The 23,689-nt window shown below is 39.1% G+C and overlaps 2 protein-coding genes across 2 annotated transcripts in view; one reads left to right on the plus strand and one right to left on the minus strand.

Annotated features, from left to right (window-relative positions):
- Positions 1–23,689, plus strand: part of veph1 (ventricular zone expressed PH domain-containing 1) — a 75,997-nt gene that overhangs the window by 11,436 nt on the left and 40,872 nt on the right. The window contains exons 5-6 of the mRNA XM_027280429.1: positions 20,850–21,013; positions 22,216–22,425. Coding sequence (XP_027136230.1) covers positions 20,850–21,013; positions 22,216–22,425 — 374 coding nt within the window. The remainder of the gene's footprint in view (positions 1–20,849; positions 21,014–22,215; positions 22,426–23,689) is intronic.
- On the minus strand, positions 3,831–12,185 carry ptx3a (pentraxin 3, long a). Its single transcript, XM_010737357.3, has 4 exons — positions 11,781–12,185; positions 9,158–9,317; positions 8,535–8,965; positions 3,831–5,866 (listed from the first exon to the last, which is right to left on the minus strand). The coding sequence occupies exons 1-4, from the start codon at positions 11,920–11,922 to the stop codon at positions 5,202–5,204; spliced, it is 1,398 nt and encodes a 465-aa protein (XP_010735659.3). The 5' UTR covers positions 11,923–12,185; the 3' UTR covers positions 3,831–5,201.

Genomic DNA, 23,689 nt, shown 5'->3' on the forward strand with positions numbered 1-23,689 from the left:
AGATTTTGCAACCCACACAGCCAACAGACCATCTGCATAGTCACCCCTCACAAGGAATCCAGAAAAACAAATGTGTTTTCACAATGATGAAATAATATGACGTTTATTATGACGTGTGTGAGGAAGTGCATCTATTCTCTAAAAGCAAAACTAATGTGCTTTGAAAATCCTCCAAGAGCGTCATGTGAAATTGTCCTCAGGGATTGATCTGATCTGCATTTTTCAACAATTTTTAACACTTAAGGTCAGAGAGGAGAATGGTGAACTGAGCTGACCTGTCAGTGGCTAAAGACAACTAGTCCCTTCAATCTTTTTTTCTGCCCTTTTAACCCCGTTTTCCCGATGCAGATGGTTTTAAAGCTCATTATTGTAGTGTAGGTGTCTAAAGGTGTAGTTAGGACCGCCTGATGGAGATCAGTTTACCCCTCAGGCCTTTCACGCACAAACACACATACGGCCCATTAAAATGAAGGGGTTGCTATGCAAGGGTTCAGTTACTAGTTGCACATCATATGAACATGTGCAAGTGTGTTTTTTTTCTCTGGCTTTTGGCAACATGTTGAATTACCATCTCTCTCGCATACACACTAGCACGTGATGCTAATCATCTGTGTGAGGTGCCCACCATGGCGATGCTCCCACCGAGCACATTTTCTACCTAGCGGCTCAGCACATGAAACAGCTTAGCTCTCTTCTGTCTGCTTCATTTTAAAGTTTAGCTTGTATTATATAATTTATTATGTTTTTTCCACAATCCATAATTCTATAAAGAAAAAATGTATAAAGAAAGATATAGAAATATATTTGCATGTTAAACCTCAAGGTTTTGGACATTGAATGGAAATAATGTTATTGTTCATATTACTCCCTACATTAGGATTTTTGGACTCTAAACAAAGGTTAAGATGGTAGCCAGTAATCAACCCAACTCAACACTTCGAATGTTACAATCTTACAGTTGCAGAACTCTTCACTGCCTTTTTATGTTTTCTATATTTCCTAAGGCATAAGCACAAACACTCACTCATTTTTTTTTAGCTGTACAGTTTTTGTCTTGGAGCTGCTTCGAGTGCTAAAGTACGAAACAACAACTTCAGTGTTGCATATTTTCATCACTGGGCCTCTGTGATACATCTTTCTGCACTTAATGTGTTATGCCAAAGTCAAACTCAGTTCATTTGATCGACAAGTGAAGCAAATAAACATCAAATGCCTGATTGTCAGCTGCTCAGGGGAGATAGTCATAATGTTTGTTTTAAAACTCTGAGATTTCTTTCCAGTGAGTTTATGGCACCCCCCAAAAACCATCGCATAATATCACATTGAGAAATTAAAAAAGAAATAAAAGAGAAAAGAGGGAGAATAAGGAGGAACAGATTGGAGAGATAGAAAGTTATATGCAAACACACACTAAATCTTCCAGTGGCTGTGATCCAGTTCGACAGGGGGTGATGAGCTGATGGTGGGCCTTATTAAAGCTGGATTCTAGCACACACACACACACACACACACACACACTGATGAAAGTGAACAAGTCTTGCTGGAGGGCTTTATTATATCTAGTTCAGGTTCATGTTTCCATGGTTAGTTTTTAATGCAGCCTAGGCAATTTCAAATTTTTACCCCCTGCTGTAACCCACTGCTGAGGCTCATCTACTGCGCTCTAAACATTTGAGCCCCGTGTTGCCTTTTTAACAAGCCTCCACTTCCAACCTCCCCTCTGAAAACCTCAACCACCATATCATCAAGGCTTCAACATAAACACAACACAACATAAACACAAGACTACAGACATGTGAGCATGTTGGAATGTACACACACACACACACACACACACACACACACACACACACACGCACACATACCTTTTGCAGCCCTCTGTTCAGGAAGTGAGCTGATGTAATGGAGTTTGAGTGATGTTGATGATGGTCACTCATGTGCGTTTGTGTGTGTGTGTGTGTGTGTGTGTGTGTGTGTGTGTGTGTGTGTGTGTACTGTATGTTTGTTACTATACACTGAGGTTTCCACTTGCTTGTTTTATTCATTTTTCTGTGTTCTTTGGAAGACAGTTAGCACATAAATTGACCTATTTTATAACTCTGTTATATTTCTATCATCTGTCTGTCAGTTCAGTGTATAGTGAGCTTTATGAGGATGTATATGTGTATGTGTTTCCTAGTTGTCAGGATGTCAGCAGGAGGACACAGAAAAGAGGTTTTATAGCCTGCTACAGTACCCAGTACCTGCACACAGAAACATGTGGCATTACTTTGGCCCCATAGGGAAACGTTCCTTCCTTCTTTAAGTAAAACCTGATCTTAAGTTAACACAAGTTTGAAATGTGTCATCTGTCAAAGATATGTCTTTTTTTGGCTCCCCTGATGCGAAACAGGTGTAGTTACTGTAGTCTGGCTTGTAAGGTTAAGAGAAGACAGAGTGAGAAAAGTTTTGCTTGTGTGGGTTCAATGGGAGTCCTGAACGTTAAAGGTGACGTTTCCATTTCGTAACAGGTCACAGTTGCAGACACAGTTGGAGACTGTGCAGAGGTTGTAGCTGCAGGAGAAACCTGTTATATTTCACTAATGGGCCCATAGTGGGATGTGCCACAGTAAACTATAAGCATATGTGAAAAGCAAAGAAAAATATTTGTCTACAGTTGCAGATGTATTTTCACTGTCAGATTATTTTAATAAATATACATATTTTATGAAAGTATCTTCATAACATATGTCTTGAATTTATATTATATGTTATATCTGTATATCATGTTGCTCTCTTGAGAATTTAAAGGCAAATGTTGTTGTGATAACATTTTGACTTTCATTTTTTTTTAAATGTAAATCCAAGCTTCATGTAGCAAAAAACTATTCTTTCTCAGTACTAGAGGGTAACTTGACAAGGCAAAGCCTTCCAACATTGTGTTTTTAAATGTTGATCTAAAGCATTTGTCTCCAGTTAAATACAGCTTGTTAATGTTGTAGGCTTTATGATTAAGAGGATTCATTTGAATGTCACACCTCATTTATTTTAGATACAGTTTTAGATGTAGGTGCAATGTTATTTTTCACAGTCTGACTTTTTCCTGAACTCTGCTTGTAGCACTTTTGACTTTCCTCGTACTCAAGCGGGTGCTTCTGCTTGAGGTAGTGAAATAAGTTTTGTTGTATTGCCCTCTTTTGTTGTTTTCTTGCACTTCTTACATATTAGCATGGTTTGTTGTACATGCATTGAAACCAAACTACTTGGTAGTTGCTCACTGTTTTGGAGCTAACTCTTCCACGATGGAGCCAGTAGCAATGTTAGTTTCGCTTGCCTGTTGTTGTTGTGTGTAATGCTATGATGTCATTACATCAGCAAGTAAGAATATTGTATTCATCTTGATATGATTAATTTAATTATATTAAAAATTATACCGGTATTAGTGTGAATGTTATAATATGGAATACCCCTACTTTAAAGAAGCACCAAACTCTTCCATACCAGCAACACCTTCAGCAGAAGTCTTCATTGATGACTAAAAGACAAGAGTTACAGTAAGTTGACAGTCAAAAGTTGTAAGCAGGAAAGCCATTGAGTTCATACAGGGTTAGTGGACTGTCTGAGGGGCTGGGGTAAAGAAATAAAGCAGAGTGTAGAAAGTTTTCTCGCTTATTTTTCCTAACATGTAGGCACCAGGGGCAACTTCAAATTGGTGGTTATTGTAATTATTGTCAGTACTGGTGTATCTCGACATCCCTAATTAAAATATACAATCATAACTTGCTCTGACAAATATGTGTTGATGAGATTTTAAAATGACCAAAAAAAAAAAAAACCCAAAACGGACAGAGTATAAGATAACTTGAAATGTTTATTCATACCTCACTCTCCATTCATCCACTCATGTTATGCAAAATATATTTATGTACAAAATACATTCAATCTCAAAATTTCACAAGAACAACAGGAACAACAAAAGCAAATTACAGTATAATACAAGACAAAGATTAAATTGTGTAAACATTGTCCTCAGTTTCTTTAATCAAATAAAAAAAAAAATCAGATGTCAGACTCACATTACAAATATAACAGTTATACCTCTTATTACCTTACGATGTATCAAAAAAGAAGACACAGACTTATTACCCTAATATTAAATGAGAACTACTGACAAAAATCTAACAAAGCAGAACTGTAATTATATAATTCATATGAATGTAAACACTTCAAAGAATACAAGTTTGGAAATGTAAGTTCTTAAAAAACGCTTTAAAAGATTTCACAAATTCAAGAAACGATGATAATAAAATAATAAGTTGCTAAAAATCTATTTGTTTGAAGCTAATTCTAGAGTTGCTAGTTGACCATGCTTGAAATGAAAGCAAGTACAGCAGTTTTCAGTCACACAGGTATTTCATACATCATGTGTTGCACTGCACATTACATTACAACACATTATTAACACATTAGTAACGAAGTAAAAACATCTAAGTACCTCTGCTTTCAGTTGTGAGGAGGACAGGTGACAGTAAGTCTTCTAATAATTATACCTACAAGACAGCAAAGGTAGAAAAGCACATATTTTATTATATTAATGTTAAACAGTTTTTGCATTGATAATTGATTAACTGCATTTGCCATATCTGTACAAATCTAGAAACAAAGATAAATGTATAATTGCTCTAAAAGATATATCACTCTGTTACAAGAATCATCTGTGCCTCTTATTTCCCTTCCCTGCGTGGCTGGTGCTGACTCTGTTTACTGACTCAGAACCTGTTCACTTTAACAATAGACCCTTTGTCTTTCTTGCAGTCTCATTAAGTCTTTTGTAAATGCTTTTCCTGCTACAATACAAGTTTTCTAAACTGAATGTACGTCAGTGTGTGTGTGTGTGTGTGTGTGTGTGTGTGTGAGTGTTATGGCCACAGTTCAGAAGATTATGTTACAAAAATAAACTTTAGTCTCTCACAGCATTGACTTTCTTCATTGCAGCATTAGTGTTCATAATGGTGGCAATAGAGATGATGAAGAAGTCTTGATAATAACATAATAATTAAAACAACTACAAACTACAAACTACAGGGACAAAGATGATGATGGTGATGATTATAAAAGTAGTTGTCTCTCTTCAGTTTTAGCATGAAAGCTTATTAGGATGTTGCTGATTTTCATCATGACGATGATGATGATGATGATGAACAATGAAGAGTATGAATCTGTTAGTTGATGAACTGAGCACCTCCATGTGGTACCATCTCTGTCACTCCCCACGCTACAATGTTCCCCCTCTGCTGGCAGCCCTGACCCTCCGGCAAAGCCAGCTGGGATAGCTCTTCCTCTGACAGCACCCTATCCCACATGTTGACCCCTGTCATCTTTCCCGCGAACGCCAGTTTGGGATTGAACCCTGCCTCAAACCCTGACACGCCGCTCTCGTTGCCTGGAGACAGAGGGCAGCATCCATTCCTCTCCTGCCCCAGCTGGAGTGAGCCTCCATCAGGTAAGATATGTCCTTCAGCCACTCCGGGTGTGGTGGCCACCTTTTTTCCTCCTGCCCACAGAGACGCCAATCCCTGCTCAGATGACCAAGCCCCACACAAATGGATCCACTCTGTTGTTCCTCCTGGTTTCACCACACCCCGAGCCCCCACCAGGTGAGCCTCTCCTCCGATGGTTAACAGTACAGAAGTTTGAGCGAGCAGCAGCTGGATCTCATATGGGTTGCGGCGGTTTCCATAGGAGAACAGCACAGTTTTGTTGGAGACAATGGATGGCTTCACCCACATGCAGACAGTGAAGCTGGAGAGGGAGAGAGGGACATCTGGTATGACGGAGGTGTAGATTCGACGGGATTGCATGGGGAAGAGTAGCGCCATCTCACAACCTAGACAACAAGCAGACGTGATAGTGTTCATTGTCACTGAATAAGAATTATCATTTCATAAATTAATTGTTGGGAGCAATGTACTATGTTATCATTCATCATTACCAAACAAGTAGACTCATCACTAGAAAGAATATGGATCATATTCATAAAAACATCTTATACTAGTTTACAGGTATCAATAAATTGCTGGTGATTCAAGCCAGTCCTTAACTTTTATGTATATGCCATGTTTAACACAGTCGCAGAGAAATTGACAATTAGAAATTAAAAAAAGAAATAAAATACATGATGCAAAGAAACCAAAAAAAGAGTGGCAAGAATCAAGTGCTGATTTTGTGTATGGTTGAGCAAAAAAAAAGGGTAGTTTAATTTGCAGGGCCATATATGATCATTTCAAAGGAATTACTGTAGAACTAAGTACTTAAGCCAACCTATACTTGATGTCCTCAAGGTTGTTTACATTTCAGTTATGTTTTGAAGATAGATAAAGGAGAGTTTAAAATAGATTGGATTATGATGTGACCTGGTAGGAGCATATAAACAGTGAAAAGAATTGGGCCCAACATTGAACCTTGGGGGACTCCACAAGAAACCAGCATTGAGATTGAAAGCTACTGCTTGCTAAAAATAGTTAGACTTTATTGGAATATGTTGCTTCATAATGTTAGGCAAATGTCTGCATCAAAAATGGATTGGAAATGTTTGTTAAGCCATATCGTGCATTCTCCTCAGTATGATCCCACTGAATGCTGCTTTGAAAGGGTGCATTCAAGTGGCAGTCTGGTTGAATAAAACACATTCAGAGTTCAGTTCATGGTCAGGTTATGAGATTATGAATCAAGGGTTTTACTGCCCCACCAACACACACACACACCTCCCACTCTGGGTTATCTGCTTCATTGGTTTGTTCTGCTTCATTTAATTATTTTCCCTCTTCTTCTCACTTTTTAATTATTCAGACATACTCACTTACTCTCAAACACGCTCTTCTGTACTTGCCCTGCGCTGTGAAACCTACTTTTGTCGGTCAGTCTTTTGGTATGTAAAACACAGAGCGAAACTATGTGTGGTATTTGTCTGTATCCCTTTAAGCAAGGCCTTCCTCTGTTGGAAGTATAGTAGACTGCAGTGAGTTTGCAGAAAGCTCTTGCTCATCATCCCAACCTGCATCCTTTAGTTAATGTTCTTCACTCTCTTTTTGTTATTTTTAATCTCCATTAGTCTCTCTCTCTCTCTGTCTGTCTGTCTGTCTGTCTGTCTCTCTCTCTCTCTCTCTCTCTCTCCTTTTCTCTCCCTTGGTCTCAGTCTGCCCCTCACCCCCACCTTCTGTCCCTCCAGTTAGGTGACACACTCCCACTAAAACCAGAGATCCAAAATATTGTGGTTATATTTGTCTCAGGTTTCTGCCACTTAAAAATAATGGTGAAAAAAAAAAACATTTTAAACATGCTGAGTGTGTGTGTTCATGATGGTTTCCATCTGGCTCTAGTTTCCCAGGGTGCTTTGGTGTGGTTTTTGGGACATTTGGGCTCATGATTACACCTCCCTCTGCTCTGTATGTAGGGCAGCTTTACATTTCTGGACTGTAAAGGTGTGCATGTGTGCATTAGGTCAGAGGTTTTCGAAGTGGGAGGTGAATGCAAGTGAACTACTATTACAATGGCTATCAAAAGGAAATAGCATGTAATTTGTTTTCTTAAAGATATTCTTAGGGAATTTTACTGTTTTTCACACTTTCTCAGAGTCAGAAATACTATTTTTATGCTTTTTAAATGCTGTTTTGACTATTTGATATAGTCTAACAGCAATATTAGGCGATTTGGGGTCAAATAACATAATAATGATCCCATAGATATCAAGGTATTGAGCGAAACTAAAGTAAGGGTAGGTAATGGGGTGCCTTTTTCCAAGCTTTGTCTGAGGGGAGGCCCTCAGACACTGAAAACCCCTGCATTAGATGAGTAATATAAACTATCCTGTTATTGTTTTGGGTTTTTTTAAAATTTGATTAATTATAGTAAATTAAGTTTAGTTTACTGACTCACACTTAATCACATAATCTCTAAAGTTATATTGTTATTAGTCAGTGTTTAATTCAAGGATGGAGAGCAAACTAGAGTAGTAGCGCTGCTGACTGAAACCATATGTTGCAGTCGCTTGAATCTGAGAAGAATTTGTGTTCACAGTCAGTTCAAGAATGAATTATCATATCTTTTATATCGTTATGTGATGACTCACCAAAATGTGTTTATAGTAAATGTTAAACAAACAGAAATAGTAAGCAATAAGAGATACAGCTGACCTGTTACCTGCCCACTTTCCTGTCTTCTCCATGTTGACTGACTGAGACTGTTAGTAAGTAAAGGGAAAAGGATATGTTGCTACTTGAGGAGGACAACATGCCTGGAGACAGGCAGAGGAAGTGGAAAAAGGTATTTAGGACAAACACAAGCTGCATGATTGGTTGTTGACCATTCAGAAGCAAGGCCCGACAGAGGGGGGTCTCATTTTTTTACCTGAAGTGTGACCTGAATGTGTCAGTGCAGAAGGATATTAGAAGGCTGTGTGTCACTGCTGAAAGAGGTGAAGATAAATGCAGAGGAAGGAACAGAAAGCAACAGGTAAAGACAGACACAGATTCCTGGTAGTAAGATGGATATCTTACCTGCGGGTAGGTATCTTTGCCTTGATGACCTTAGCACCTCCTCCAGTCCCACCTTCGTCTGTTGCAGCGCAGCCAGCACTCCGTCTAAAGCTACCTCTCGTGATGTGACCTCTTGCTCCCGGTTGCCAGCTCCTCCACCCTCTGGAAGCTGGGATCCTGTCTTTCCAGTCCCAGCGCCTGGGCTACTGAAGCAACTAGACTCCAACTTGCCAAGTCGGGTTGCTTGTGTTCGTGCAGCGAGGAGAAGCTGATGTAGCATCAGCTCCAGGTTTGAATTCTCTACAGAATTCCCAGCAGCTACAGCAGAAGACTGATCTCTGAGTACGAAGCGCTCCAGGGTTTCTCTGAGGCGGCTCTCCAGCTGCACGGCCATCCTTCTTCCTGCTGTCTCAACTGCAGCTCCACAGGAACCCCCGTACTGGGCTATAAACCTGATCGAAAGAACCAATAGAAAAAGAGAAAAATTCAAACCTTCTCAACTAGCAAAACACTTAAATCCTCCTGAGCCAATTTTCATTTAGCACTAGAAATCAATCTTGCGTCCCAGTTTATTCATAAAAATATTGAAATTATAATTGACTGGATGAATTCAGAATCACATTTTTATCTTTTGTCCAACTAACCTAAGCAGCTCTCCACGCAGTGACCCCATCTCCACCTTGATGATATCATCTGCATACTGAAGCAGCATGTTCTCCCTCATCTGACTGTTCTCCAGCATCGAGAAGAGTTTGTCCCATTTGGTCAGCTCTTGAGAATTACAGGGGGCTGGGCTCGGTGTGGCTGGAAAGAGGGATGGGAAAAAGGCAGACAGAAAATATATCATTTGATATCCGAGAGAAGATGGAACATGTATGACGAGGAGGTCTGACACTGTGGGCCTGAATACACCCTGTCTACTTTAATGTCTGACACAAATAGTACAACTTTTGATTCAAGCAGTGGCTATCAGGTTCTGTGGGATTTAAAGTGCATGTCTGCCTGACAAAGGTCCAGTACTAAAAGTTCTTAAGCCCTCCTCTGTCATTATGTTATAGGTCATTGTATTATGTGCTTGAGACTGATGTAAGCAGGGAATATATCAAATCTGCTCAGTTGAAAAGCTTTGACAGGATCTTTAAGGCTATAGTTGTAAGTAGACAGACAGAAAAGGAAAATATGTTTAAGTCTGCTTGAAGAGAATAAAACTGTGCATGCTGCAGGATGAAGGTATCTTGTTTAGTCAAAACGACAATTTAGTGAGATGAACAGCAGGTAAAATGAAGAGAGTACAGGTGGGGACAAAAGAGGAAGTGCCTTTGCTTTTCCTGTAGGATCCCCTGGCCTCCTGCATGAAAGAGGAGAAAGGAGGAAGGAAAGTTTCTTTTTACACTGAGAAGGAAAAGGAAACCTGCTGAGATTAGAGAGGAGAGATAACAACAGCGGATGGAAACGTAGAGAAAAGAGGATAAAACAATCCAGGTGTGAGAATATGTGTCAGACGCACTGTTCTGATTAAAGTCTCTCACTGTTTATACCTGCAAATGTCTTCAAGAGGGGCATTATCACAGGAGTGCAGGGTTTGTTTTGGCTGCCTGTCCACAAGGTTCAAAATTAATTAGGCAGAAGGTTCATGCACTCTGCTCCATCTGACTTACAAAACGCAAGTCTGTCAGGAGGTTATAAGGGATTTTGATGGATCTGAGAGCAAGTAGAGTGTAAAATTACCTTAGCTTGAATCCTTGACCCTTTGAGGTACTTTTCACCACAGAATTTTAGGGCCTATAAAGTCCTATCTGCTATTGCACTTTATTTTGAATTGGTTACTACTTATTTCTAAGGAAGATCAGTGCCTCGCTCAGGGGAGTAGAAGTACAACTTGTGCCTTCCTTTTGCCAACAGTCTGGGTTAAGTTATTTGCCACATGTAATTTTTCATTATAAAACGAACTCTGTCATGACCTTTCACATTTTGTTCTTCAGATTCCACTCAGAGATTGAAAGATTTTAGCAGGTCACAAGCGATGATCTGTGTCTTCCTCCAGGCTTTCACCTCTCTCCTTCCCCTCACACCTGCATACAAACTGTACTGAACTCACATGATTTCACTTCATCTTCCTAGTCCAGCAAGCCAATTATTTTTGTGTGTTTCTTTGTCCTTCTTTGCGCCCCCTTTTCTCGCTTTGGCAAGCAGAAACAATCCTTCAGTGCTGTAATTCATCTGCTTGTATTTTACTATTCACAGTCATTTGTTTAAGCCACTCTCTCTCTTTTTTTGTGCCTTTGGTCAGGTTTAATCACATCGCAGGCTGTGCCCACAGCAAAGTTTGATGCCTGTTAACTGTTGGTACTGCAAATATACCTCCTGCCAGCTTTAAAGCAACAAATTAAATGAAGCTTTGGGACCCATAGCAGGCACACAAACACTTTCATGTACACACTGTCACAAGGAGTGATGCTTTTCCAAAACAGCTGAGGAAAGAGCTTCATAGTGATATACTGTAGAGTTTCTGCGATTCATACTCATTGATGCATGCTCAGTCATTCATGCTGTAATAAAAGCCCTCTGCTTTTCTGGCACAGCATATTCTTTGATACTTCTCATCTCATTCACAACAGCCTGCATACTGTGTACTCTATCTCTGTGTTTAAAGCTGCCTAGTTTTAGTTTTATAAACCTCTTTTATAAACCTCCCCTATTTATCTTCTAATTAACTTATTTCTGTCCTTGTGCTGCTGCAACAATTGAATTTCTCCTCAGGGAATCAATCAAGGATAATTGTGCCTTATCTTTTTAGCACATAAAACACAAAGTACTCAACAAACAAACTCAAAACGTACCAAATGGAGCATGAAAATGAACAATCTGATCTGCCATAAGAACATCAGGAACATAGTCACCAATATCACACAAATTAATCATCAAATCAACTGAAAGATGTATTCAGACACACCAACCTAAACCACTTGTCCTCCAACTCAATTTCCCTCTCTCTTTTTCTCCAACCTATAAAGCAGCTAGAGTATAACTACACCCCAGCTGTTCCTTTATCTCTCCTCCATATCTCTGCTAATGTTGATTCACACTTTAGTCAGTCATGACAGAGAGATACAAGGACAATCACACAACCCTGTGCATGAATCACACAAGAAATCAAATTTCATGCTCCAAGAATTGAATTAAAATTGCAGCCACGGCCATCTGAGAAGCTTAATCAGAGAAATCTTAAGTTCCAGCACGCACACACATGCACAGTTTAACACTTACGTTCTGGTGTGTCTCCGTCTATGATTTCATTGTAGTAGGTGTCGGCGAAGTTGACCTCTATATCATCCTCCCCATATGCGAGAATCAAACACACACACGCAGACAGCACGTACACTGCCTGGGGGAGCCTCAACCGGAACATGCTGCTGCTGCTGCTGCTGCTGCTGCTGCTGCTGAGTGTGTGAGAAAGTGTATGAGGATGAATGAGTGTGTCTGGTAAGTCTCAGGTTGGCCTACCTGCTTGTCTGTGTCTGTCTGTGTGTGTGTGTGAGAGAGAAGACTACAGTCAAGTTGGCTGTTGTATGTCTGTGTCTCTGCTGCGTCTCTCTCAGTCAGTCTCACTTTCTACAGCGCTGCAGGTCCACCACTCTGTTTTTCAACCCTTCACTCTCTCATACAGTCTTTGTCCCTCCTCCCTCCTAATGACTCCCCACCTCTCTCCCTCCCATTCTTTTTCTCATCCTTTCTCGTTAAATGCTGAGCAATCCTTTGCCAGGAAGCCCTTCAAACAAGCTGGGGCTGCACATATATTTGTTTTACTGTACATTACTTATGAGATCTTCTCACTGATTTACTGTATTCATCCATAAACCTGTAGACCCTAATCCTCAGTTATTCTTAAAGGATAAATCCAGTCTCAGTTAAGATAACTCATTGCAGTAAATGCTGAGATGTGGAAATCTCTACAACAAAGTCTGACAAGAAACACAAGCGGACAGTAAAAGTTGCAGCAGGATGTTTATAATCTGTGATACGTTTACAGTGTCTGCAATGATTTTATCATTTGAGCTAACATGGGTTTCTGATCTGTTTGATCTCATTTATTTTCAACAATGTTGCCCCCAGGAACCCATTTCACAAAGTTTGCAACCCACAAAGTGAGATTTTTTTTTTCTTTAAATTCTTCAGCCCTAAAACTAATCCTTATACTAACTTAACTCACTGATCTGAACCCAAGCTTAAACCCCTGTTTTTACACAAAATGATGCAATCAAACATGTGCGGAATGTCCTTTCAGGGAAATGTTAAAAAATTATTCTCTGAATTTCCATTTTTGTGAAAACATTTGGCTGTCACAAGTATAGAAATGTAAAAGGCAAATTTTCAGCCATCGAGAGGCGGTGAGTAATGCATCGTTGGAGGTAGCCGTATGTATGTCGTAATCAGATGTAACTGCAGCTCCTGTGACTCACAGAGAGAGAGGGGGGGGGGGGGAAGGGGGAAGGGAAGCAGAAGACACATAAACTTTCCTGATTTCTTGCCCAATGCAGAGACTGTGTGTGTGTGTGTGTGTGTGTGTGTGTGTGTGTGTGTGTGTGTGTGTGTGTGTGTGTGTGTGTGTGCGTGTGTGCGTTGATGAAAGTTTGAATGGATCCCAGACATCATGGGTTTCTAAATAGGTTTATTGTTCTCTTGCTTTGCTCTGTTTATTTATTTATTTGTCAGCTTTACCATGTGTGTATGTGTGTGTTTGTATGTATATACTGTATGTGCATGTGTATGGCATTAGTATTTATTCATGTGTGTATGTGTGCCGGTTTTCAGGGGAATGGAAATAATGACTTCCTCATGAGATTTTAGGATTTGCCCCTTCTCCCACTCTCATCCCCCTCCTTCCATCTTTCTGTCTGTCTGTCTTTCATTGTGTTTTCTCTCAAATACCTACAAGACACACACTTGTTCACTTTGTGTATGGGTGGAACAGCCTTTTCATTCAGATAGTTGCACAGAAAGAGAGAGGGAGTTGTGCGAGAAAAAAGGGCAAAGTAGTAAAGCTGCTTCACAAGATGAATTACATTTTGTTTTCCAAAAAAGAAGGTGCAGAATACAACGCAATCTTTTGCAAGATTTCCTTTTCCGTCACACCCTTCTAAGTAGGTGTTATTTTGACTGCAGAAACAAGTTCTTACAGGTTCTTGTTTATTTATTGTTATTAAGTATTGTGACTAATAATTTGCTCCAAGGCACTGTTATGATGAAGTGCACTTTGGGGTGTGGCAATACACCATAACATCACTGTTGGGTGTGGTTAGAGGTAGAACAGACTTGAAACATTGAACCAGAGAGGGCAGTGTTTAATCCATTTGTTACAGTAAGTTACTGTTCTTTCACAATGGTCAACATGTTTATTTTTACACTCCGGTGCACACTGACAACAATAAGATTTGTTTCATGGAAAGACTGTGTAATCACACTGTTCAACATTGAATACTGACACATCACACAGTTTCATGGGAGGCTCAGTGGAAAAAATATGACACAGAAAAGCCCAAATACGTGTGATTTGTCAGTTCAGAGATACAGTAGTTTTAGGGAATTTTACTCTATTTGGTTTAGCCTGAAGTTATGTTAAACAGCAATATTGGGCTATAGAGTGTGTATGTGATCAAATAGTTATCCAAAAATTTATTGAAACTAAGGTAAGTAAACAGGAGGCCCACTTTGAAAAAACCTCTGGAATAGAGCAACTGATGACAGACATGTGGCTCATAACTCAACACACACAGAAATAAGCAGTGAAAATCTGCTGGAAAAAACTGGCCTCGAATCTTTCAATTGATACCACATTGTCTGGATATACAAGTCTGTATATCATGCAGCCACTGAGTGGTAATTTCTTGAATTCAGCCAAAAATATTGGACATCCAAGAAAAAAACAACGTTCTAATTGCAACTATTGTGTGGCAATGTCTGTGAGAAAAAACTCAGCACAATTATGTGTTTAAAGAAAAATGACAAACTAGACTGATAGCTGCATTTATGGTTAAGGGAATTAGGGGGAAAAAACATTTTTAACTGGCATGGAAAGGCTTAATGTAATCCATGTTATTGAATAAAAGTTCAAAAGACATTAAAACAAAGTGGATACCTGCACTAACTGTATAAAACTGACAAGAGTATAATTCTTTATCATGAGAGAAGCAAACATACATCATATGCTTAAAGTTAGAAATTGAAAATGACACATTTGTCTACATGCACTGCATGTGTGTACATGTGAGCAGGGTAAATGTTTCCATGTTTGTAACTACTGCTACCTGAGGTGGGAATTTAGCCACCTGGAAAGACATCATACAAGTTTCTCTGACAAGCCACTGAAAAAAATCACCTCAGTGTGTGTGTGTGCATGTGTAGAATGCATATTTGTGTCTTGTGCATGTGTGTATGCATTCTCGTTAAATCATATCATTTTACTGAAGGGTGTATTTTATCCTTCTGTCACTATTAAAATGGATATTTCTACATTCGATTCAACTTGTTACACATGTTGTGGTAAGGGGGCTTTAGTGTTACAACACAGCATGGCCACAACAACTTATTTGAATTTGACATTAGTATTTTTAGATTTATGGAAATAACCTTCACAGTGAAGGGCCTGTTAACATTTGTAAAAAGGTTTGCCGTTACTCTTGTTCCCAAAACTTAAATTGTATTGCAATACCAGTGTCTTGAATATGGACAGCTGTACACGTGAACTTGTTATAGTTACAATACTATAACTAAAGAGTCAACAACTTTTCTAATAGCCAAACATCAAGCAAGTGCAACGACAAGACGTAGCAGCCAGCTAATATTACTTACTAGTCCAACAGCAATAAGTCCAGTTTAGCGTCAGTCTGACCAAAGACTATAAGTCAGTCTCAGATTTACTGATGTCCAGTGGTTTCTTGCTCGGTCACTCTCTTTTTCTCTTTTTAGCATCCTTCGTCAATGTCCTCTTTGGGTCCCTTCACCCTTTGCAATGCTCTGCCTCTGCTGAGCCTAGTAATGTTGCCTGCCCACCGGCTTTATTCTCTTTATTCGCCTGTATTACCCCCCACCCTGGCCTGAAAACCTCCACTTCACAGTAGTCCAAAATGCCTGTGGTACAAATACTAAAAACCCCCAGGTGCTCTGAGGTCACAGTTTCAGCAGCTCAGCTAACAAAGTGAGCTAACATAGCTAGCTATTACAGTTTGCAGAGGTTTCCTTTAATCAAGAAACCTAGTCCATCAGATCTCTGTAAGAAAGTTGACATAAAATACATGAAATATTCTACATAACATATGATCTAGTTTCACCAAAATGAGTGAAATAATGTCTTAGTGTCCTAAAATGTCATGCACCTCTCCCAGGTGTCCAAAGTTACATTGTGCAAGAACAGACGTACAGGGTGCAGAGTCCTGATTACAAGTATCAAAATGATTTAAAATCTTACTTTATGGTAACAAAACAAAACAAACAAAAAAACAACAACATCTAAATCAGTTTAGAAAATGGTTATGAGTTTTTGGATTCATAAGGACAGATGTCTTACAGTGTTTTTCCTACGTAAAACTGACTTAACACCAGGGGATTTCAGATTATATGACATCAAGCTTGCAAATATGTCTCAAGCTGCACGTGAGCAGTGCTGACTCAGGAGTTAATGAAAGAAGTGCTGAGCTTGTTTGGGACTTGTCAGAGTCTGGAAGCATCACTGTGACTTCTTTAGTAATGATATGTAATGAAGTCAGAGTGGATAGGACATTTTGTCTTTGATAGACAGGCGGAGACAGTATGTTTGGGGAAAGCTATGTAGGTGAAAGGGTGAGTTTAAACTTTGCATGAGGGACTTTCTGTGATGTTTATGGATATAGATCTGTGAACTGTTGCACATATGGTCTGCTGTTATGGTACACACCTTATGATTTAGATGTAAAATATCTTTATGCATGAAACATTTTGAGTCATGTGTACACGTGAGGAAAACGTGTCTTTCTTTGCACTCTGCTGACTGGATCCCTTCCAGATGCGTAGTCATGTCTCATATGGTCCTGAATGCTTTAAATTATTTATATAGTGTTGCAGGGGGTTTGCTCATGAAACAAAAATGCACACAATCCTAAAGACATGGGCTCTCAGGGAGAGATTTTACTCCTGTCTCTTACATTTTGATTTGACAGTCTATCCCCGCCTACGCCCACCAGAGGTTATTTAAGCTGCGTGATATATGACTTTCGGGACGTACATACACAAAATGAGTGTTGGAAGCTACAGAAAACACGTTTAAGTCGTAAAAATATCCAGAAACATCCCTCTGGATATGGTTTGTGCTGATCTCTACATTTTTGTCCAGTACAGTAACCTCACTTGTATAGGAGCTGAGTGTTTAGGAGTTTCCTTTGGCAGGATGTACATGGTTTGATATTAATAGATATGGATATGTGGAATGCCTTTGTCCAAAATAGAGCTGCAAAAATAGTTGATTGATTGATACGTCAATTTTGGTAACTGTGTAAACACACAAAATAGTCCAAAAAATATATATTCCTAAATGGTTTTCTGGTATTGTCCGTCTGTTGGTCCACCAATTTGGTCCAGACAGAAATATCTAAACAATTATTGCCGCAAAATATGGTACAGATATTCATGATCCAGTCAAAATCCTCCAATATTTTAATTTATGACAAAAAATACTACTAGTACTAAAAGTGTTTTGTGTGTATTGCATAAATGTTGGCAGAACGTAACTGAGCGTGTTAGCACTGTCGTTGTGAGCATTTTAGCATTTAGTTAATATCAAACCCTCACAGTGCCACTTTTTTATAGACTGAAATTGAGAAATTAATTGGTACATTACTTCATAATGAAACAATCTACCCCAACAAACGTTGTGAGCATTTGTATACTTGCTTTTTTGTTTGCCTTTTAAAAAATTCTGCTGACATTTCTATAGCCCCTTTTTGATAGCCTAATGTAGGAAATCCAGTTAAGTTGTTTTTGCTCTTCAGTCATAGGTAAGTATCTTGATCCACTTTGGCTTTGGTCTCACTGACTTTAGGGACTATAATGTCTTTACTTAATAGGTACAAAATTGAAATATGCATGTTCAGGTTACTTTAAAATGCACTAGTCCCTGGACTGTTAGTGATACCTTCAGTTTATAGTTCTGCCATTGCTTTGGGTTATATGACTTCCTACTACAGTCATATCTACAACAAAGACACTGAAAATCATTTTTTTCCCATGACTCAAGACTGTTTTAGTGCCCTCTTAGGGGCTTTGTGGAAGTATTTTGCACAGACATTTTAATATAGCAGGGACAAAGAAAGAATATTACTGTAAGATAGCCAATAACTGTATTGAAGCAATTTTTATAAGTTAGGCGTCTCTCCAGAATTGATCATTTTCTTTTGTGACTCATGTTGGGATTTTAATGTGACATTTGGAAAACACAGCACAGCAAAGGACATAAAGTGAAGAGGCATGTCAAACAATAGTTTGTCAGATCAGTTAGTTCTCAGTTTTCTTGGAAACTGTCCGAGGGGCTTTTCAAAAATGTCGCCTTTGTGTGCTGCAGAACCAAAGGTCATTACAGGATATTTTATTGAGATTTGTAAGTCATGATAATGGGTTGGGTGTATGCTGGAATGAAGGTATGAAGGTCAGATACTGTGTACACAAACACAAGCTGGAGGGAGATACAGTGGGAGTAAAATAAGGTGGTTTCACCAAATTAAATGTGTCAATAAGCGTATATTTAGTCAATGATCAAGAGTATATTTAATCAAAGCAGGTTGTTTGTCACATGTACTGTTTGTATGTTCAGGTGTGTGCAGATAAAAGATATGCTCTATAAATCCTCTTCAGTGTGTCTCTGTGCAGACTCTCGTCTCCTCCTGCCTTTTAACATTCCTCTGAACAGACCTGTATATGCTACAACCTCAACTTTATGGTTATTACCAGCTCTCTCTTTCTGTACACGTACTATATCTGTCTATGTTTATGATGATTTGTGTCGTGTAGCGAAGTGTGTATGTGTGCGATGCTATACAATATGATCTATGATTAAAGGGAAGAGAAACGGACATAAAAAGAACCCGTGACCATCATCGAGATATTTATGTGCACTCTTCTTCTCCTCCTCTGCCTGTGCCTGTGCCTTTTGCAAAGAACAGTACAGAACAGCAGGTCCTTTCTGTTGATCATTATCAGGCGTCTGTTCCAGGATTAAACCTGTGGTTAAAGTGATTTATAGCTGTGGATCACCTTTTGTGTGAAACCTTTTTTTTAAGGTCGCTGCTGTAAGATTTTATCAAATATGACAAACGTTCAACATATTATGGACCAGATGTTCTTAATAAACGCTATAGATACTGTAGATATGATAAATACAGATAAATGCTATAATTTAAAAAGTTAAATCAATGCAAAGACGAATCCACTGTTACTTATTTCATTTCTTTTGCATGGCTTTATGGATGCGAAATTAGGAAATGTTTGTATGTGAACACATAATACACATTATACCCACTAAACATCAACATATTAGCCTTTCTTGTTGATTTATTTGACATAAGCTTATAGTAAAACAGAATCTCAAACGAAAACAATTAATTGGACCAATGAGTTAGAATAACATCAACCAGGAGAGTTTCAGCAGGTCCTTTAGAGAAATTAAAGTTTTATTAATAACAGCCATACACACACGTATTCTCCCTTAATAATTCCTCTTGCTGCACATGTAAACAGTCCACCATTAATAAATTATGTTCATCCAGTCTAAAATAATTTAAACATCACATGGGACTCAACCTGAAACCTTTCTATCCCAAGCTGTAATTGTGTTGTTCTCACAATAAAGCTGTGTGTGTGGGTTCATTGCTTCATCTTTTAAACATCAGTCTATTCTTCTATGTTTCTGCACTTGTCAGACCATCTTTATTCACTCAGTGTTCCCATCTGTCCTGCAGACACTGAAACTGAAACAAACTGTTAGAGTAAATTCCCAAATATCAACACCACATATAATTTGTCTATGGTTTAAATCCTGCATTCTCTGTGACATAGACCTCTATCGTATACAATTTTTATAGGAATCACCGTTAAACATCAAATCTGCAGTATCTTTTATTGTCTGCTGTTTGTCTGTCTGTAGGATACAAAAGCCATTGTTTGAAATGTCACCAATAATGAACCTACCATTGGAAAACAAGAGTCTTTGTTCAGCGATGTGAATCATTTAAAGATGTTGCATACGTGAGTCAAGTGCAGTTGTGTAATGTTGTGGGTTTTGTTGGGCTGTGCGCTGGTTTTCAAATGCCTTTATGTCCACCCATGCCTTTCATTTTTCCTGCGTCAGCATCTTTAAAGAAATATTGACAGGAAATGGATAAAAATTGTATTACTGAACTCAGATGTTACAGTCACAGAAAATGTTCAGCCACACCACAATCTCTTGGTAGTAATTCAATAGTAGTCAATCAAGTTGAGATCTGTTGGGGAAGCAGTGACACAGTGGTCTATGTTTTCAAGCCTGAGGGAAGACGAACATTAAGGCAGACCAGCTAAATGCAGTTCTGTAATAAATCCTCCCATTTGGATGATGTGTTTTGATATTCAGTGTACACCCAATGATATAAATAATTTGGACAAAATAACAGAAACACCTTTCGATCATTGTTGATCTCAGCGATCGTTAAGGTGAATTAACACCCCTGTAAAACAACAAAAACTGCACATTATAACCTTCATGATTAGTTTGTGGTGGCAACCAGTAATTATTCAATGTATTACAGTATATACAAATGAATAGAAACATATATAAATACTGTATGTCTTATATAAAGGCATGTCTTATTCTGCCTCCTGCTAGTTTTGGCACATGAACAGTTTCACCCAGCAGAGTTTGAATAAGCTCTTCTTTTGGCATTTAGTTTGAAATTGTTCATATTTGGGGCTTTTTATACGACAATGGATGTTTGTCTCTGCTTTTACAGTTTACACTGGACACAGAACCTTTTTCTCTAATTGCAGTTTTCTATGGGGACCCTCTTTGATGTCCACATGGTGGTCTTCAAGTTTTTATTTAAAACATTTTCAGTGTGGGCCACTATTGTAGCTCACCTCATAGAGCGCGCACCCATGTACTAAGTCCTTACCGCAACAGCTGTGGTTTTGATTCCAACCCATGGCTGCTGCCTGTCGTCCCCTTTCCTGTCTGGTTGAAGCTGTCATTATCCAATAAAAGTTTAAACAGCCTCTAAAAAGACCCCCAAAATGTGGTGGCTTCCTCAAAGCATCTCTCTCTCTCTCTCTCTCTGGCAGGTAACCACATGCTCCTACGGGTGTTGCCCTCAGTCTACCCCAGACAACCAGATACAATCCACTGTCACCTAGGCAACCTCACTGCAATGATGTCGCAGCTGGACTTCCCAGAGCAACAACACCTGATCAGACTCATTCAAATGGTTGCCGAGCAACATCCACTTGTGAGTGTTTTGCGCTAGAAATAAAACACAACGTGGGTAAATCAAACTGTTCACTGTCACATCTGTAACTTTTTTCGTAACTTCATGTGCCAAAATGAATTACCCCACTCATACCACAATAACTTTCCCAGGGATCTTAATACAAATTATATTTTCTTATATATATGGACATAGTGCCAAGAAAAAGTGTTTAAAATACATTTTAAACACTTTTTCTTGGCACTATGTCTGTCAATGAAATAATAGCTGTCACAAGAAGCTATGGCTCAGAAAAACCTAATTAAGACACCTATTATTCAAAATGATGATGAGGTAGTTACAATAGTAGAGTGTGGGGTTATCTGAAAATAAAGCACCATCCAACTAAATCAGAACTGAGGCTGTTTGGCATACATTTATATTTTACTTGGCTTTGGCTCACGATGAAGTATGTGTGTGACGTTTTTTGTAACATCTCTAATCAGACCTTTGTTATATCCTGTAATGTTCTCGTGTCAATATGTAGAAGAAAACACACTGGGACTTCTAGTTACAAGTGAGGAAATGAGGAGAACACACATCTCAGTAGGAATTCCCTTAATCCTACATATTTTGGTGCAGAGCTGCTGATGTTCAACATGAGGGGGAAAGTACCACATACCAGCAAACAGAACACGTGCTTGTAAAACTCATATGTGAAACACTTGAGACACAAAACAAGCCATCTGGAATTATTCTATTTTTCCACCCCCCACACAGACACACAACATATTTCTGTTGTGATTGTAGCTGCGTTCATCACGATTGTTACCAAATCTTCTGCATCCCAAATATTCACTTACTGGAAGTTAATATTATCTAGGGTGAAACATCTTGTTTCTGAGTAACAGATATTTTTGTTATTAATATTATAATTCAGAACAAGTGACTCACAGAGTACCAGCATGAGGGCCTGCAGTGATGGGCATTGTCAGTCTGATCCAGTCTAGTGCAGTCCAGTGTGACTAGTTCGGATAATGAGGAGGAAAACCGCCAAGCTTTTGTTTATTATTGGTCACCAGTTGTTTCATCGTGCTCCAAGGTCACTCCTCTCTCACCTCCAGCCTTAATTAAACCTCAAGCCTTTGTGTGGCAGTGTTTGTCAGGGAGTAGTTTAATCAAGAATAATGAATAATGCTTTAACTCTCTTACCTCTCTATCTGTTTTTATTCTCACTCTCATAGATTCTGAGCCCTCAGGTGCCCACACTAGTCAGTTACCTAGAAGACCAATCACTAACTGAGGCCCTACTGGGCGCGCTCGTGGACGTGTCACAGGCCAGCCCTTCCTCTCTGGTCAGCTTTCTGCCAGCTCTGAGGATTGTGGGACAGCAATGTCTTACTCTCCTTGGTCATGTAGCCAAAATCCATGGTGCAGTGGGTATCATCAGCGAGGTATGAACACACACACACACACACACACACACACTCAAAACACAAATGAACAAGTTTACATTTGTTTGCAACAGTGATTTTGACTAAGGTATGTGTTTGAGTACTTCTGGTGTGTTCGGACTGAAATGAAAACAAATGAAATATGGAAACACGTTTCCCCCCTCTTTCTAGTCTGTGTGCTGTTTTGTAGTATATTGTGTAAAAAGGTGGATTTCCCATGTCCGAATACTTCTTTAAAGAAAATGTTGCAATTATTCCCAGACTTAAGTAATTATATGCACTTCGTGTAGGTGCAGAGCTATCAGAAAACAGCGTCTGAAAGAGGTAATGCTTGCACATTTACTCCATGGCACAAAAGTTACTAAACAATTATTCACAAACTCAAATTAAGTAAGATAAAGAGACAAGGTGAAAAGAAAGAGTCTGAAGGAAAGACGAATAGGAAAAATTGAGTTTCTTGAAATCTCTGCTCTGAGCATTTTAGCACAAAAACACACAAAATCACATGCAGGTGGTGTGTGTCGTTTTTTTGCAGTGGACGTCTGTATTGTCAATGCATTGGTTGTTTGTTGTAAACAAAGGCAGTCTGCAAAAAACACACACATTCATGTAAAAATGGCATGGTAATACCACTATTAATTTACCTTTAAGACTGCTTGGCAGTGGGTCTTCACACACACAGTGAAACATGCAGGAGTGATTATTTTAATGAGTCGGGAGGAATTGGCTGCACTCTCACATGACTCTTTCTCTGTTGTCCTGCCAAGAATAAAACCCACACATTCTCACACCGGGCAGGCCAGGCAGATCTGGAGTTTGTGACTGCTGTCTAACACCTACATCAGTGTTCATCTGCAGTGTCTGTCCTAAACAAACACATGCTCACTCCTTCGAAAGAGCTCTGTCTTTCTATAGAGATAAAGAAACAAATTGCTGTCCTGGTCGGGGGGAGTGGGAAAAAAATCTAATCGAAAGAACACTTAAACAGCTCTCTTAGCATTGATGCAATTTAAGTACTTTTTGACACATGTTTCAACTTCCTTACTGATACTGGTACACGTATTATTATACAATATTTGGAAGACTTACAATGGGCTCTCCAAATTTGTTTTGGGGTAGGCTAAATTTGCCCCATGAGCCTTATTTTGGTCGACCCATGGGTTAAACACTTGGCTGCCCTGCAGTCTTGGCTGCTCATTTGCCCCTAATAGCAGCTTCTTCTGACCACTGGGCTTCTCCCCAAAAACACTTGAGCTGCTGATTA

This window comes from Larimichthys crocea, chromosome VII, assembly GCF_000972845.2.
Source record: "Larimichthys crocea isolate SSNF chromosome VII, L_crocea_2.0, whole genome shotgun sequence".
Classification (NCBI taxonomy): Eukaryota; Metazoa; Chordata; class Actinopteri; family Sciaenidae; genus Larimichthys; species Larimichthys crocea.